Source organism: Muntiacus reevesi, chromosome 17, assembly GCF_963930625.1.
Source record: "Muntiacus reevesi chromosome 17, mMunRee1.1, whole genome shotgun sequence".
In the NCBI taxonomy this organism is placed as follows: domain Eukaryota; kingdom Metazoa; phylum Chordata; class Mammalia; order Artiodactyla; family Cervidae; genus Muntiacus; species Muntiacus reevesi.
The window spans coordinates 36296551-36310757 of NC_089265.1; the positions used below are offsets into that span (position 1 = coordinate 36296551).

At 31.1% G+C, this 14207-nt stretch overlaps 1 protein-coding gene across 4 annotated transcripts in view; it reads left to right on the forward strand.

Moving 5' to 3' along the window:
• The window catches only part of BRD10 (bromodomain containing 10), a 105192-nt gene that overhangs the window by 64409 nt on the left and 26576 nt on the right, over positions 1 to 14207 (forward strand). For 3 of the 4 annotated variants that reach the window (XM_065907716.1, XM_065907718.1, XM_065907719.1), the window contains 2 exons: positions 599 to 678; positions 8831 to 8920. In XM_065907716.1, coding sequence (XP_065763788.1) covers positions 599 to 678; positions 8831 to 8920 — 170 coding nt within the window. The remainder of the gene's footprint in view (positions 1 to 598; positions 679 to 8830; positions 8921 to 14207) is intronic. The other variant, XM_065907717.1, reaches the window with a different exon arrangement.

Here is a 14207-nt window from a genome sequence, read left to right on the forward strand (position 1 = left end):
TGCACAAATGATGAGGTGCACTTTAAAGGGAAATGTTTACCTTGTTTTAAAACTGGTTATTGAATACTGCCAACAGCAGTCCATTAGGTGAGTGCAGAGCTAAAGAGATAGAAGGAAAATCTTGTTTCCTAAGCTACTGAGAGGATTTTCACATTAGGTTGAATAAAGACCATAGTCTTCAGAGTATAGTTCTGTGCAAGTTCCTGACTACAGAAGTCGTTGTTAAAGGTAAGGTTTTTTTCCCCTTATGTAACCTCATTTTAAGTTGTGAGTTATATTTTAACTAAGCAGTAGTAATATGACTTTTTATTTTCCAAATCTTATTGTAATAAATTCTGGTACCGTGTAACACATTAGAGATTATATAATAGTTTGGCTTTTATATAAAGAAAACACCATTTGTTAATATGTCTGTTATGGGTAGTTATAGTTTGATGTTTGCTTTTGCTGGGGCTTGTTTTGATTCATCATTTTTATTTGACTCACTAGAAGCCATCTGTTAGTTATAATTTAACTTTCAAGGTTCTATGTAATTTGCTTTTTGTTAATGAAATGCTATAAACAGCATTATGAAGCTTTTCTCTTTTAATCTTGAAAGGAAAAAAATCCATATCTAAAAAAGCAATCACAAAGAAGAGGAAAACTGTCACAAAGTCACCTACTGTACCAGAATTTCAGGTAAATGTTTCAATTTTGTCTCAAAGTTTTTTAGTTTAATTTTTTGTATTGGTGTTTACCTTGTTCCTCAAGAGACTGGCCAAGTTCCGCCATAAGACACAATACTTCAATGAAATATTTCCTACTGTGGCTTTTTCCCTGCAAATGCAGACATAGCCATGATTTAATCTGCTAGTATTTCAGAAATTTTTACCTCTCTTTTTGTCTCTTGATATTAAAAAAAATCTGTGGTTTTTTTACGCTGTGCTATCTTATGGAAGGGGTTTAATAGAAATATGTTAAACTGTTTACTACAGTATAGCATATAGTGTATATCTGTATATATACACACATAAATATACACACACATATATATATAAATGTGTGAATGAAAGTCTTCCAAGAACAAACTCTAGTTTGTACATGCTAATATTGCCTAGGTAATCTATTTTAATTTATTTGGGCACTGTAGAAATGATAGATTTATTAACTTAAAAAACAGGTTTTTTTCTTAACACAGTTATATATGACCTTCAGAGAGAATATTAACTGAATGGTTTTTAAACATTTCTGCAAAAAGAAAAAAGTACTTTTATGTTCTGCTGTGTGATTATGTGAAGAGTTTTCTGTTTGAAGCTGATACTGGAATAAGCAGAGAAGTTTACCTTAATTAAATAATACTTTTATTTTCTACTTTATAAAAGATGAGTTTTCTACAACAAGTGACTCTCTAAAAATTTTCTTGTAGTAGTGTGTCCTATCTATTTCTGGTTTAGATTATAAAACTAACAGTTCCAAAAAATATAAGTGATGTTAAAATTAATTTCTGCGAGTATAACAAAGAAGAAAATAAAGGAGTAATAACTGTGAAAATATTGGTAATATGTAATATGAGTTTAGCAATTACATATATCCAAAAATGTAGACACATCCTTTTTTTTTAAGTAAAATTTCTATTTTGGAAGTGTTTTTTTTTAATGGAAGTTACTAATTGGTCAAATTTAATACTTTTAAATGAACAATAAAGAAAATAGACATGTTTTTCTCTTAGTACTTTAGAATATTTTTAATGACATCCTTAGGATGAATAATTTCTACAGAATCCTTTTATATAAAGTAACCCTGGTTCCAGCATATTCAGTAAAAAGAAAAAAAAAGTATTTACTGTTAATTTAGAGACCTTTCTACCATTGCTTGTGTGCCTTATTTAATGCTACAATAGTATATGGTTGTTCATTCTTCCTCTGATTTTGTGCTTCTCCCACTTATTTTTTTTTCCTTAATACCTCGAAGTATTCATCCTGGGAATATGAATCTCAAGACAAATCTGGTCCATTGTTGATATTTGCCTTCATGCCTGTATTAAATGAATGATTTTTATATGTAGTAACACTGCATAAAGTATTGTTTTTCTTTAATTGAAGGTGGTACTTATTAATGAGGCATGAAAATTAATTTAGTATGTTACATGGCCAGCATTTCTTTTTTAAGGTAACACAGTTAAAATAGAAATTTTAAGAGTGTGTCAAATATAGTAAAGGTAATGTTATTTCATAAAACTTTGGTTTCCATTGTGTGTGTTTACTGACATCCAGTGTAAAATGTATTTTTGACCATGAGTTCTGGGCAAAAAAGTATGAAAAACATTGTCTTAAGTGATGCTTTTAGTTAGTTACTGACCGTTTGCTTACCACTCAGAAACTGAAGGTCAAAAGTACATGTTTTGCTGATTTGAACTGTTTAAAATAAACAACGTCCTCTTCCTGGTTCTTAAGGTGTTCTGGAAAGAGGGCAGAGCTGTGTGTTGGCGGGGGGAGGGGCTAGGGATGGGGAATAGACTTATGAGAACAGGGGTTCTTATGCCTAATTTATAATTTAAATACCATGGTAGTATTGAGAAAGAAAATTGACAGCCGTCTCCCAAGATATAGGTCATTTGCTTCAAATAAGCAAAGAATAGGAGATAATATTAGTCACTAGTAAAGTTTTTTGTTACATGCAGAACTTACAGTTTTGTCTCTCAGAATAATTCTGTTACAGTTTCTTGTCTCCCACATGTAAGAAGATTGGTTTATAAAACAAAGAAGTGAATTTATTTCATTCTCAAAAAGCTTTAACAGTATGACATTTAGCACTTCAGAAACATATCCAGGGATTAAATTGCATGAAGTTGTTTTGTTTTTTTTAAGGTTCTGGTGAATTGAAAAAGTAAATCCTGTCTTTGACCTCAAATACTTTTTAATTTGATAGTTGTTGATTTTTTTTTAGTTAGATGAAATGTGTAAGCCTGTTTGCTTCAGGAAGAATCCATGTTTATTCATATAAACAAGTGATACCTATACTTCAGGACAAGGCAGTAATCATCCCACCCGTATTTAAAGTATACACTGTAAGCAGTCAAAGGCTTGTTGTATTTATATTTGTGTGTATATTATAATGAGACTGACCATATCTGTACCAGTTTTTCCTAGGAGTTATATCAGTGGTTCTCAAATGTTCAGTGGCATAAAAAGAAACTTATACTTTTATTAAAAACGAAAAATCCTGGGTTTCATCCTCTAATCGTCCATCCTTGATTCAGAGGGTCTAGATAAATATTACTAATCTGGATAGTGCTTAAGCATGTGGATTCTGGAACCAGGCTACTTGGGTTAGAATGCCACCTTAGCACTAATTCTGTAACTTAACTGCTCAAAGCTTCGAATTTCTCATGTGTACAGTCAAGTAATAATAATAGTTCCCACCTCATAAGGTTGTTGTTAGGATTAACTGATAGGACTTAATGTTTTATTATCTTATTTTTCAAACAAGCATGTCAGATGCTTCAGACAGTACTGTACTTATGAGTAGGAAAATCAATTATTAATTTAAAGGCATCTATTACTGACCTTTACCACTTTCCCCAGCAACTGAAGATCTTGGAATAAGTCTCAGATTTGGTCAGATTTCATCATTAAGCCTACAAGTATTTGAAAAGTGAAAAACCAAGCAGTATTATTTGTATCATTATATTAGGGGGAAAAACCTGTGCTTAGCCCTTCTTACTATAGTGCTATCGAGAGTTATACATTTGGCATATAGGGGAAGTTGCCATGTTTTTGCTTAGCAATAGTCGCAAAAAGTCAGGAAATATTTTTAGTCTTCAGCATGTGGGTGATTTAAGCTTTTGTGTCAGATTTAACAATTTTACTGATTACTTTGTTAAATTGACTAGATTATTTTTTTATTTTTCTGTATCAGTTTTGTAGTACAAGGAAGACTGTTAGATTGAAAAATAAATGTTGATTTTCTTAATAAAGTTAGCTTTTACCAAGAATATTAATATGTTTAATATTTGAAAGAGAAGTCTAATATTATGTGAACTTTCTTTCTGTGCACAGTTATAACAGAGTCATAGAAAATAGTCCTAAAATGTAGTTTGTCAAGTCTCAATAAGATACAGTTTTAAAATAATTTAAGAGCCTTAGTTACCATGACTCTGCTTTTTATTGGTAACGGAAATCTTCCATGTCATGTGTGCTTGCTCCTATCCATGTGTGTGATTTATTCTAAAGGCTTCTTTGCAGAGGAAATAAGATTTATATAGAAGTATTGTTTTTTAGCATAAGCATAAACTCACTGATCCTTAACATACCTCTGAAAAAACTCTGTTGCTCCATTTGACCAATGGAGAAACTAAGGGGTATGAAATAAAGTACTATCCTCAATGTGACAATTTGGGATCAAAATTAAAATTAGAATTTTCTGCCTTTTGATTATATTGTTATTTTGAATTGCTGCCTCTATAATGAGTATTTTCAGCTTCAGCTTTTTGTTTCACTTTTAACATCATGTAATTTTACTTCCCCCTGAAATTTTTTTCCATTTTTATATATTGTGTCTTGAGAGAAACACCAATTTTTACTCATATAGTGGTATAAAAATGTTTTGATTTATTAATCAGACTTGTCATGTTGCACATGATACCTTTATTTGCAGGTTTTGAAGTAGTCATTATTGCTGATATGATAATCATAAGAAGTGAGAAGGAATGTTCCTGTCCTAATAGTTTTAACAGATGTCAATATAATTTTAGTTTAAATATAACATAGATTTTGAATTTACACCATGCATTTATTGGTTTGCTTATAATTTTATAATAAATTATTGGAATGTTTTATTAGAATGGTAGTGAACTTGATCTATTTTATTTGGACCTATTCATTTTGACTTCTCTGCATTTCCCTTTGCTTTTTAATGTAATTTACCATATTTTACTTTTGTATGCTATCTCATGTTCTTTTTGGAACAAATAAAGTAAATATCTCTCAAACCTATTAAATTTATACCCAAAGGACATAATATGTAGCTTAAAATAGTGATTTACTTTGTAATTTTTCTGAGATGTGATTATGGAGTTCTTTTGATCTCCACAGGGCCTCCCCTTCTCCACCATATACACTTATTTCTATAGACTATATACACATATTTTCTGCTTCTTGAGTTGGAGAGAGGGCCTTTTAATATTTACATTTAATAGATATAAAAGCTTAGATATAAATTAATTCCTAAAACTATAATGTGGTGCTCAGTCGTTCAGTCCTGTCCGACTCTTTGCGACCCCATGGACTGTAGCCTGTAGCCCACCAGGCTCCTCTGTCCATGGGATTTTACAGACAGAGCTGAAGTGGTTGCCATTCCCTTCTCCAGGGGATCTTCCCCACCCAGGAATAGTACCTGCATCTCTTATGGCTCCTGCACTGGCAGGCGAATTCTTTACTACTGGCGCCAGCTGTGAAGCTCATAACTGTAATACACGTTCAATTATTGTTAGATTTTTTTTTTAATTTGCTTTATTTTGCTTAGAACCCTTAAAGAAAATGATGTAAGAGGAAGAGGAGTCCTAGGTTCCATGGTATCCCTCTATTGAGTGTGTCGTCTTTGGTCACTTCATCTGTGATAAACTAGCTTGTGAATTGGAGATACCCCTCTTTAGCCTTGGCCAAGGTTTGGACCAAATTACTTTTTTTTTTCCTTTTGGTCCCTTTCAGCTCTAAGATTTATGACTTTGTGACTCTGTCACGAATTGTACCAAGTGAAAGATTAATTTGAGGGAGAGTTGAACAGCCTTGAAGAGGTTCTTCCTGGGAGATAAAACTCTTCTTGTTAACCTCTGCAATATGACTGAAAACCTTCTCTTTGAGTGTTGGCAGTGTGTCCTGCTGCTGGGGAGCTTTCTTTCACCCTTGGAGGCACTTAGCCCTAGATTTTTTTTCCCCAAAATTTAAGGTAATGAAGGAGGTCTTAATAATGTGCTTTTGCTTTGTTCAAAAAAATTCATGTTCTCCTTATTAAAGTGAACTTTTCTTATTGGATTGATTTTGTTTTTAAAAGCATCACTTGAAATTAAGTTGAATTTAAAGCCCGCACACACAAAAAAAGGCCACACACACACACCTTACTTTGTAAAGAGAAGAGTGTATAAATGACAGAATTGGCATAATTATTTTTCCCTTAAAATATAACCTCAGAATGATAATTATGACATAAATAATTATTTTTCCCTCAAAATATAACCTCAAAATGATAAGTAACAAATTTAGAATAATGTTCCCATACAAGAATTTTCTAATACCTTGACTCTATATTTGGAGTATATATATTACATATTTATGTAGAGGGAGGTATATATTATACTTAAAGAGTATAAATTGTTAGGTAGGTATGAAGTCACTTTAAGATAAGTTCAAAGTAAATATTGCTAAAAATATTTTAACCCTCAATTCAATAAAATTTATGTTTGAATCATGGCATTTAAGGAATGTTTGTGTATTAACATTGAACATTTGTGCTTTTAATTCAGTATTCTATCCCCTATTTAAAGATAAATCTTTTAAAATTTTGTACTCGTTTAGCTCCATACTACCAAATGTTTCATGCTTTTACTAAACCATGCAGATTTGCAATTCATAATCATTTCGTACATAATTGCCCGAAAATGTGAGATTTGCAACCCATACCTGGGAACTTGTTAAAAATGTAGAATCCTAGGTCCCACCTCAGACCTACTAAATCAAAAACCTCATTTTAACAAGATTCCCAAGTGACTACTGCGCATTGACATTTGAGAAGCACTGATTTAATACAGCTTACTAACTAGGAAAGTATTTTTTTAATATATAGCTCTTAAGGTATAGAAATCATTCCTAGTTTGACTTCAAAACTATGTTACCTATTTCCTTAAATGAAATATAAATATTTTCTGATCTCATCACTAATTGCTAGTTAAAAGATCTTAAATTTTTTAGGATGTGTTCAGGTATTGGGGTATATATTTTCATTGTTACTGTAAGTTTCTACAAAGTACAAACAAAATGTACCGTTACTCCATGTATAATGAGACAGCTAAGTGAAAATGCAAGTGAAAATTGCTCTGAGCTTTGCCATATGTACAAATGAGAAATCCATGCCATGTCATTAACTAGTACACCAAGTTCAGTGAAAGGGGTGTAACCATTTGCAAGCTCCATGCCAAATTTGACGTGGTAGTCATAATAGCAGATTATACAAGTTTAGTTCCCATTGAGTACTTACTAGAAACCTGGTATATGGCCAACATAGTTCTGATAGAAGTTGAAGACATTATCTAGTTCTAAAGGCACTTACATAATCAGCCACTTCACTACTTAACCATCAGCATTTCTTCCATAATTCTAGATTTGGCAAATGGAAATGTGTATAATGTGTCAGCAGCAATATCCTACTATTTAGTTGTTATACTGGTATTTTCTACTCTGAAATTGTTAATTTGGGTTACTTAAATACATGTTTTCCTTGCTTTGTCAGTTCTGTGAGTTTGAAATTATGTAGATGTTTCTAATCATTGTTAATACTAAGTATAATTTATATTATCTGTGATAATTCTTTCTTAGTCTTTTAGGTTGAACCATATTGTCTTTTTTGTAGATCAAAGGCATATCAACATTTCATATGGTTCAATTTAAAGTGTGGAGGCTCCTAGTCTCCCATTTTTGTCACATAGTAGTCACTAGGAATGATTTTGTTGTAATCCTCTTTTGCTTTGTTGTTTTTGTTCATTTTCTTCTAAAAGAAAATATGTCTTTTAGGAAAACAGTGCCCTTACCAGAAATTAATGAATTTAAGAAACATGAAACTAATAAAAAATTGATGAATTAATAACTTTATAAGTATAGTATTTTTCATTTATACAGTATATACATTATAAGACTTTCATTAAATCTAAAACTTTTCCCCTGTGTGTGATTGCAGTTCTGTTTTAGAAATCTTCTATTTCTTTTTCATAACAGATTTTTTAAAATATAAGCTTAAATTATTTTAGAAAAAAAGTTGAATATTATCAAACTGATTGAAACATTCAGTATAACTTTACAAGAACTAAAATGTAGTAACTAATATTTTTGTTATGTTGCTGATGCTTCACTGTTTAAATATTTAGCAGTTAAGCCAAACTTGTTTGATTATTAATTAATAATTAAAGACCAATTGTTTTGACCATTTGCCAATATTACCAAAGTGAAATAAAGTGAACCACACAGTTATGAAAGGCAATAGATGCTATCTTTGGATCTGGTTTTATTAAAGACTACTAAGATCATATAAAGAGTGTACACTTAATTTCATTAACTTCTTTCAATATATTCATATAGTTGGAGCCCCTCTTTATTAGCAGTCCCAACAGCAGTGATACAATTTGTTAAGTTATATAGTTAGCAACCAAAGCAAAAGTAAAACAATAGTTCTCCAGGGGTGCATTTATTCACCTGCTCGGAGACTGCTTGATGAAACATTTCATAAAGGTGATCCAGTAACTTGTGAAATCTAGGGTGAGTTTCCAGATCTTTGTCATTCTGGGCTGAAAGTTAAGAATGTTAAAAAAAAAAAAAAAAACTGGATTATAAAGCAAACTGAGATGGGGACGTGGGATGAAACCACCAATGTTGAAATTTCAGCTAATTTTATACTAAGCCTGAAGTTCATACATCATAACAAGTAAATATCTTTTAAAATATCAAACTGTGGAGCTTTCTTTGCATTTTACTGTTACAAAGACAAATAATTGTGAATTCAATGTGTGTTAAAACAACTTCTGTTACCACATTTTGGGTGTTTTATATTATGTGTTATCAAGCTGTGTTTTTGTGTTTTATTTTAGCTTATTTGCACTAATCTTGATGAACTCAGGGAATTAATCACAAAAATCGAGAATGAACTCAAAGATCTGGAAAACAATAGAAAAAAATCGGTAGGTGTTGATCCAAAAGTTCTATCTATTATTGTCAGCATTAAAATTTATTCCTGCTTTTTCTAAAGCCTTTTTAAATCTTGTTGTCCTGAATTACATATAAATTTGCTTGAAAAATAGAAAGATGTTTCTTTTATTTTTCCTATGTGGTCTAGTTTTCACTTTTAATAGACAAACATGGTGCTGGGGCAAGTAAATTAATTTTGTTTGCCTGGTTTCTATCAGGTTTAGTTTTATGTATTTCCCAATATACTGGTTGGTTGTTTTCTGACTGGTAGTTTTGGGGTAGTGTTTACCTTACAGATATTCTTAATTAATAATTATGTGCTTTTAATGGATTAGCTCTGACATAAATAACATGTAAATTATTTAATCTTGCCCCAGATGTTTTTGATACATGCTTAACAGTGTATCTTAAGAACCTTTAGCATCTAAAGGTCTTCTTTTAACTTTCACTATACTAAATTCACAATTAATCTTTACCTTTGCTTTTAACTATTCTTGAGAGAATACAGTATAAAGGGCTTTATTTTTATTCACCCAGCACTTGGTAAAACACTCAATTATGTTATATATTAAATCAGTAATACCCATTTAACTGACACAGTTATATTATATTGTAGATTTGAAACACAAACACCAATAAATAAATGGAGAAGGCTTTAAGCATTGAATTGAAAAAAAAATCAGTCACTATTTTTAAAAATCCCTTTATTTTATGCCTCAGGAATGTCATGAAACCACATTTAGGAATTTGTTCAGAACCTGTTAATCTAGAATTGTGTATGATAATAAGGTTAGAGGTACAGCAAGCTTCATTCATATCAGCAGACTTGTAATACTCATTTTATATGTTGTTCAGAAAGGACATATTGGTAGCACTCTGAAGGAAGGAAATTAAAGTACTCTGAGATCATTTAATACAGAGGTGAAACAACCTTAAGCATTTCAGAAGTCTCTCACATGATACCCCTGAGACTATTGGCTATAATATAAGAGATGAGATAATATAAGGATAGCCATCAAATGCATTAAGAAAGCATCATGTTCAATACACTTTTTGTAAAATATATAATCTGAGAATGCAGAAAACTTTTAGAATTATTTCCATTAAAAATGGTTTAGATCATTATAAGACTGTGAGAGGTTATCTGTTTTGTTTTGCTTTGTTTTGTTTTGAATATGTCAGCAATCTCTTGGTGTGGAATGAACCCTACGTGTTGTTTTAAAACAACCTCTGTGATATATTTCTCAAACTATATTATATTAAAATATTTTTTCCTCAATCAGTGTTTTTTTTAATGTATCTTATGTGTATGTTTTTAAAGGATTGATTCTATTATTTAATGGGAAAAAAATCTTATAATCAGGATATTTAGTTTTTTTGCAGGAGCCCTTTATTTTTAGTGACTTGTCCATACTTCATGACTCTAAACAGAATTCTGTTAGGAAAATTTGTTATTTGTTTTTTATTAACTGCAATTAAACAATAACATTCATCTTAATTTGTTCTCATATTATAAATTAGCATTTTGTTTTTAATGGATAGTTCAAAGCATAATAGGCTTATGTGCTTACTTATGGTATGTAGTGTAAGACAAAAAGACTTTTGCAAGCATCCTAGAGTTTTTCTGTAAGCCATCCACCTCATTTCCATTGGTAGTATAAGGGATTAGCATATTGCCTTCCTTCACAGAAGTAATTATAAGAGTAAAAGAAAATATAAATTACAAATATTTGACTCTAGAGTACTTGGGGGTATGTTTATCAGAAAATTTTAAGTTATGTATGGGTTTTAATTGTTTAGATTTTGTCTCTAAATTTTTTACTTGTCCATAACCCTTAGTATTTGCATATTAGTTTTAAAATATGTTTTCTGCTCCTCAAGAAATAGAAGTTCTTTGAACTTTACTTATTGGGAATAATTGAGATCACCAGTATACAGGCTACTTGCCCTAAAATAAACTGACCAAAAAATTGTTTTCATGAATAACTTACCTTAATCAATGAAATGGCCAGGAATAAAGGAATAGTAAAAGTTTGCATCTCAGTGTCATTCCTTATTTTTTACAAAAGCTGATACTGAGTGTGATAAACTTTATTGAACTTTTATGTTGGTATTGAATACTAGTTTGTCATCATTTGGGAGTAGAGGTTCCACTTAACTGAATTTTCTAGAAAACCTAGACATTTAGTACTAAAATCCTTACTTTAATCATTTAATGAAAAAGATTTCCCTGCCACCTGGTACTATACTGAACATAGTTGAACCCTTTTCTTGATAACTCAGGGATCATTATGAATATCCATAATTGTACTGATAGCCTAAAACTCTGTTGATGTTAGTAAGTCTTATTAAACATTCACAGATAGGCCTTTAGGTTATATATTTTGAAGGTTTTTATTTCTTTGCTTGCTTTTATTCTGTCTCTTCATTGTCAGTCTGTCATTTCTTGTGTGTGTCCATTTACTTGCCCTGCCTGATACACTGTCGGTTGCAAAGCAAGGAGCCATATTGTCAAAATTGGGCTCATGGTAAGGAGCTGAGAGATTTTATTAATAATGAAATGTATGAACTTGGTGATAGTGATAACCATTTTGTTTATTCCTTGCATAGTGAGCTTCCTTCACCATTGCCAGACAAATGAAGTTATTAATATTGTTCTTCTTAAGAGGATATCACTGTGAAAAATAATGTCAAAATAACTGTTCATCATCAACTTTCATATCCATAATAATGACTTCAATAACAAAGAAGATGTATATTCCATATAAACTTTTGGTTGTCATAAATGTCATTACTAAAGATAGAAATTACATATATGATAGAGGGTTTTTAACATGGATTCAATTAAACACCTGGTTGTTTGGGGAAGCTTCTCTACAGGGCATTTCAAAATGTTTTTCTTACCAAAGCAACAAGGAAGAATTATCCCATTTCCTCATCCAGGTCAACGTTTCATTAAAAAAACTTTCTTAATCTCTTGGAGGTTTTGCTGTGAACTGCCCATTGTACTGGAAGAGTTAGTCTTTTAAAATCTGGATTGTTTACTCATTACTGCAGGACAGTTAATTCTACTTACGATTTGTAGTGTGAAGAGAGAAATAAATGATTTAATTTTCCCGAGTTTACTTTAGTTCACTTGATCCCATTACTTCATTTAAAGGTTTATTCAAAGAGGAATCAATGTCCTTTACCTCTTCCAGTGCCATACCAATTACCTACCCGAGTTTTGTTTAAAGTTAGACATCTGACAGAGATAAATAGAATTATATAGTTTGACAAAATCCTTTTAATTTTTGTCTGTCTCATCATTATTTAGATCATAGGGTTTTTTTTTAGTGCTCTGAAGAAGAATCATGATATTTTTTGTTTTTATCTTTGTGAGTTTAATCACGAGATAAAAGTTGTACTTTGGAAACGTATTTGTTTTCCAGAAAGATAGTTTTACACCTAAGATTGATAAATTTTCCTGATCCTATTATATTTGAAATTTATTAAATGTCTTTGCTGTATAAATAATCAAACTTGATAGATTTTTGTAAGACTAATACAGAAATGATTATTATGTTTCTTAATTTTTCATGTGACCCTTTTCTCTCATATTTGCATAATTTCCTTATGTTTTATATTATTGCTTAGACCTTAAAAGAGTTTTCAGTCTTTTTGATATTGAAAAGTCAGTTTAGAGATGGGGTATATGGAAAAGTGAACATTTGGCAGAAAACAAAAAGATGTAAGAAAAGAAACCTTGTCTGGACTACGACATGATAAATGATAGTCATCAATATAGATAAACTAAAATTTAAAATATAATACCATATCTTTCTAATATACCTTTTAGCAGTTAAGCACCTCAGCACCGAGCAGGTTTTAAGACTTCAGATATTTCTGGATTTCACATTCATATGTAATAAAAGCTATAAAACTGTCTGTTCTCTTTGGTCCTGTAGTCCTAGTTAGTATTTAACTTTTATCCTCCCCATTTTGCATACTACTCCCCTATCCCCCCAAAAGTAACTTACACAATATTATGTTCAATATCTCTCTCATAGTAGAGAGAGCAATAATGTTAACAGTGGTGTGTCATAAGGCTGATAAAATATTTGTAGGTCATTGTTACTATATGGAAGTATTTGTGAAATTGTGAACTTTTAAAAACATCCAAAAATATACACACAACAATTACAGCATGTCAAAAGGCATAGTTTTTTGTAAGACATGTTTTAAGAGAATTAGAAAGAAATTACAAGTCAGGAATAAAATTAATCTTTACTGTGTCCTTGAAATAATTTAAATTCATAATAATAGGACTTCTCTTAACCCAAGGCTATGCATTAATAGATCAAACATTAGAGAAATCAGAAGCTTAGATCAAAGATGATTACACCCTAGTTTTTGTCAGAGTTTTGTACAAGCCAGTGGTTATCAATGAGGGATGATTTTGCACCCCCACTGTGAGACTTTGGCAATGTCTGAAGATATATTTGATTGACATAGTTGAAGAGGTGGTACTGGCACTTAATGGATAGAGGCCAGTAGTGCTACTAAAAATATTCTACATTGTATAATCTTACAATGCACATGATAGCCCCCCACAACAAAGAATTATCTGGCCTCAAGTATCAGTCATGCAGAGATTGAAGCAACATCTAAATTATCCTTAAATAAGTTTTTTACAATTACATCATTATGTATCTTATTTTCTTATTCTAGATCTTTTGATAAAGGTTAACAGAACTGAAAAAAACTCTCAGGCGTGGGGGGAAAGATGCTTTGCTGCTAAATAGTCATATTTAAAGCTTTCAAAAAATTAAAATAACATTTTGGAAATCCTGTATAATAAATAAGTTCCTTTACCTGTCATATTCTAGTCTTATTCATTAGGCACATACATCCTCATTGTGGTCTGTGTGCTGTACATAACAGCAAAGAACTTGGTAGATATTCAGAGACTGGAAGTCTTTATCCTCAAGGAATTCACTTTAGAGCTTAAGCTTTTTCTCCCCAATTCTAAGGATAAATCTTTAATCAGGATTGGTTGGGTTGACTCCTATTCTTTTTATAAAAGACTTGATCTTTGATTTTCAAGCCATTTTTAAATTCAGGAGTCACTACTTCTAGACACTTGCTTCACTCACTTAATGACATGTTTATGTATTATTTGGGAGTAAGGGTAGAAGGGTAGATAACATATGGACTTTATGAAGAATCAGATATTAACTGACATACTCAAAATAATAGTAAGGAAAGATAACTAGATGATGGGAAACATGAACCAGAACA